This window comes from Gekko japonicus, unplaced genomic scaffold (assembly GCF_001447785.1).
Source record: "Gekko japonicus isolate JY-2015 unplaced genomic scaffold, Gekko_japonicus_V1.1 scaffold1031, whole genome shotgun sequence".
Taxonomy (NCBI): Eukaryota; Metazoa; Chordata; class Lepidosauria; order Squamata; family Gekkonidae; genus Gekko; species Gekko japonicus.
The window spans coordinates 308,841-312,805 of NW_015177041.1; the positions used below are offsets into that span (position 1 = coordinate 308,841).

At 61.8% G+C, this 3,965-nt stretch overlaps 1 protein-coding gene across 1 annotated transcript in view; it reads right to left on the reverse strand.

Moving 5' to 3' along the window:
* Window positions 1-6: 6 nt before the first annotated feature.
* Window positions 7-3,965, reverse strand: part of TAGLN (transgelin) — a 6,008-nt gene continuing 2,049 nt past the window's right edge. The window contains exons 2-5 of the mRNA XM_015428048.1: window positions 2,322-2,522; window positions 1,552-1,729; window positions 657-759; window positions 7-363 (exon numbers count right to left, since the gene is read on the reverse strand). Coding sequence (XP_015283534.1) covers window positions 219-363; window positions 657-759; window positions 1,552-1,729; window positions 2,322-2,501 — 606 coding nt within the window. The 5' untranslated portion in view covers window positions 2,502-2,522 and the 3' untranslated portion in view covers window positions 7-218. The remainder of the gene's footprint in view (window positions 364-656; window positions 760-1,551; window positions 1,730-2,321; window positions 2,523-3,965) is intronic.

The window sequence follows — 3,965 nt, forward strand, 5'->3', positions numbered from 1 at the left end:
GGGGGGGGGGCAGGTGAGGGGCTGGGGCAGGAGCCAGAGCCAGCCAGAGAGAAGGGCGGCCCCATGGGCGGCCTCGCTGGGCTCCTTGTGCTTGCGGCCCGGCCTCAGCGGATGGGCTGAGTTAAGGGTACCCAGCTGGCGCTTCCCTCGTGGCAGGATTCCTTGGGGGGGGCATTGGGGTGTTTAGCGCGGGACCAGGAGGGCCAGGCCTGCCCCGTTTAGCTGATGATCTGCCGGGGCCGCCCGTAGCCGGTCATGCCCGCCTGCGAGGCCCCCTGGTTGGAGCCCATCTGCAGGCCAATCACGTTCTTGCCTTCCTTCAACTGCGAGGAGCTGAAGTCCCGCTTGTTTTCCTGGGCTTTCCTGGGGGGGGGGGGGGGGGGGAAAGACGCCGCCAGCAGGCTTGTGAGACAGAGAAACGACTCTTGCCAGACTCATAGAATCCCCACCACCTCTGCCTCTTGGGGCCCATAATGAGGCAAGCAGGGTCAGTCAAGGGGTGACTTTTCAGACAGCCTCCCCTGGGCAGAACTGGGGGGGGGGGATGGCATTGGCTGGGGCCTGCCTGGACAGAGGTCCCGTGAACTGTGGGGGTTTGGTGCCCACGTTTGCCCAGCTCCCGTTGCCCCTCCCCACAGGGCTCGGAGGCGACTTACTTCATGAACCAGGAGGGGTCTCCCCGATAGTTGCCGTCGTCCTTGGTCACAGCGATGCTGCCCAAGGCTACCAGCGTCCTCTGAACAGCGGCCATGTCCTTAGCTGGAGGCCAAGAGGAAAGGAGAGAGTTGCAGCAGGGGAAGGACCCACGAGCCTCCCTCCAGCAGGGGGCCAGGCCCTCCATCTCCGGCCGGCAGCAGGTCACGACCAAGGCTCCCTCTAAGCCGTGGAGTCTGGTGAGCAAAAATCCTACTTCGTGAGCTGCTGGCCTTAACCTGAGCGAGCGCTTTGGCTGCTGCATCAGTGAGTTTGCTCCCGAGCCCCTCCTTCCTGAGCTGAGACAAAAATGTGTGCGCCGGAGGCTAAAAAACTGTAAGCTAGCTCACACCGACTCGGCTTAGAGGGAACACTGGTCACGACCCTTCCGTGGCTGCCGGGGCTTCCTCGGGGGTCTCCCCTCCGAAGAGTCACCCGGGCCAGTCCTGCTCAGCTTCCTAGATCGGAGGAGACTGGCGTGGCCTGGGCCATCCGGGTCAAGGCAAGAAACCAACAGAGGTGCTTTCCCACCGCCTGCCTCTGTGCAGCACATCCTGGACTCCCTCGGGGCTCTCCCGTCCAAACACCAACCAGGGCCGACCCTGCAGAGCTTCCCGGTCAGAGCCCCGCTCCCACTTGACTGCTGCATAGCCTTGCAGGCGAATTCTCTGTGGCTCAAGCCACTGCCTAAAGTGGGAGTCACAGTGGTGTACTCCGCAGGGTGGTTGTGAAGGCAGCAGCACAAAGATAACAGCAGCCTGGAAGGTTGGGGGCAGGGCAACCTGAGGTGCCAGGTAAGGGCCCCCTGCCTCTCCTGGAGCCTTCCATCCCATTCCCTCCACCCCACCCCCCCCACACCTTCAAAGAGGTCGACTGTCTGGAAGACGTCAGTCTTCACCACCCCGTAGTCCTCGGCCGCCTTCAGGAACTGAGCGATCTGCTCCATCTGCTTGAAGACCATGGTGGGGGGAGGATCCGGGATCTTCACGGGCTTTGAGCCGGAGGGGTGGAGGCTGTTGATGAGCTTGCCCAGGACCTGCCAGCGGGATCCACCGGTCAGCCAAGGGCTGCAGTTGGCAAAGGGGCTTAGCTGCTCAGAAGCCCAGATGGCCGGCAGTCAGGCAGGGGTGTTGAACAAGCCAGACCTTGTTGTGTTAGCTTAGGGCTACCCTGCACTTTGGAGGTAGTGGAGTGACCCTGCTCTACAAGAAGCCAGCCACCCTAACCCCCTGCACAGACCGCTGGAGCACAGCTGGACCCCCTGTCAGGGGCTGACCTTACAGTCTGGGGCCGCTGGTGTCTGCCCCAGGAAAGTCTGGAAGTTTAGGGACCCAGGTTTTGGTTAGTTTTCCAGTTTGCTAACAGCACCTGTACCTGCATTAGCCTGTATCTCTCAGCCTGTTTTGGGAACTGTGCCTCCTCTCAGTCATCAGTAAACAGATGCTTCAGTTTGTCCGTTTTAGTTTATTCAAGGAACTGTGTGTGGATCAGGGGAAGGGGACCCTCTGCGTGTGCTCCGAGCGGAAAGGCAGGCCGTAAGTGGACCGGTGCTTCCCCTGCGCACGTCCTGAAAGTGGGGCTGGGGGGCTAAGGTCTGGGTGCCAAGGCGGGCGCTGTCCCACACTTACGATGCCATTCTTCAGCCAGACCTGGAAGCCCAGCCTGCCACGGTCGGGGCGCCCCACGTCCGTCCCACACTGGGCCACGACCCACTCCACCAGCCGCTCCTCCAGCTCGTCGTCGTATTTCTTCTCGATCTTGGCCTGGACGTCTCGGCTCAGGCCAAAGGAGGGACCTTTGTTGGCCATGCTCACAGGTGGGGGGAAGACCTGGTGGGGAGGAAGGGAAGGCCCGTGCCCGTGAGCCCCCCATGCATCCGCGGTGGAGTCCTGACCGGTAGGGCGCCTCCCTTTCCCTCTGCAGGGCCCGCTGGGCAAGGGACAGAGACGTGACCCTCCGCTCTGCTATTTCTCCCCGGGAAGGAGCTCCATTCCGAGCCAGAGTCCCAGAGAAGCACAGCAACCGGGCACTTCCTCTCCCTCCCCCGGAGCTTCTTGCAAATGCCAGCAGTCATCTCACCCACGGTGCACGGGGGTGGGGGGTTGGAGTGGGCGGGGGGGGAGGGGGGGGCCTCCCTTCCTCCCTCCCTGTTGGCAACCTGAACAGCAGTTGCTTCCAGGAGCTGGGCATCAGGAGCTCTGGCTGTTGGCCGTGGGGCTCTCTGCTGCTGCTGCTGTGCCCAGGGCACGTGAGCCAGCCCCTTCCTGAAGTCAAGCAGGGCTGGGGCCTTCTCTGGGCAGACCACAGGCAGGAGAGACTCCCCCGCACACACAAACATGCATGTGGTTAACAAGAAAAAGGTAGCTGAGATCATAGAACCATAGAGTTGGAAGGGATCTCCAGGTTCATCTAGTCCAACCCCCTGCACAAGGCAGGGAATTCACAACTACCTCCCCCTCCAGACCCACAGTGACCCCTGTTCCAGGCCCAGAATATGACAAAAATCCTCCAGGAATGTGAACCTCTCCAGTCCCGCAACGTTTTCACGCACAGACACCATAAGTGTGTGTGTTCTGATGATCACCGCGCCCTACGCTGCCCATGGCAAGGCTTCCAAGACAGGCAGCTGCTGTCCTCTGGCCTGGGAGGAAGACCCCCAAGCCCGGTGCCGGAGGGAAGCATCGGACCGGAGCAAGCCCTGGAGAGGGCCAGGCAGGACAAGCTTCTGCTACCAGGTGCCGGGCGGGGCCAGGAGGCTGGCCAGGGGCTTGCGTGCCCCTTTTCTCGTCCTGTCAGACCCCAGTGGCTCCAAGACCCACCCCCTGGATCTGGGTGTGTTTTCCGCTGTGCAGCCCAGAGCTGCAGCCAGGAGTCCGGATGCTCCCTCTCAGCTGTGGAGTCTTGTGAGCAGAAATCCTACTTTGTCAGCTACTGGCGTCAAAGTTGTGGGAGAGCGATTTGTCTACTGCATTAATCAGTTTGCTCTGGAGCACTCCTTCCTGAGCTGAGACAAAAATGCGTGAGCCAGAGGCTAAAAAACTGTGAGCTGGCTCACACTGACTCAGCTGAGAGAGAATGCTGGCAGGACTCTTCGAGGGGGCGTGTCTCCAAAGCGCCTGGAAGGGCTGGGCTTCTGTCCTGTAGGGGGGGCTGCTTCCCCGTGGGGGCCGAACTGATGCCAAAGCCTCCCCCCCCCCGTTCCCGCCCTTCTCCGTGCTGCTCCCAGCAGGAGGCTTGCCCACCTCTGCCTTGCGAAAGGCCTGGAGATTGGG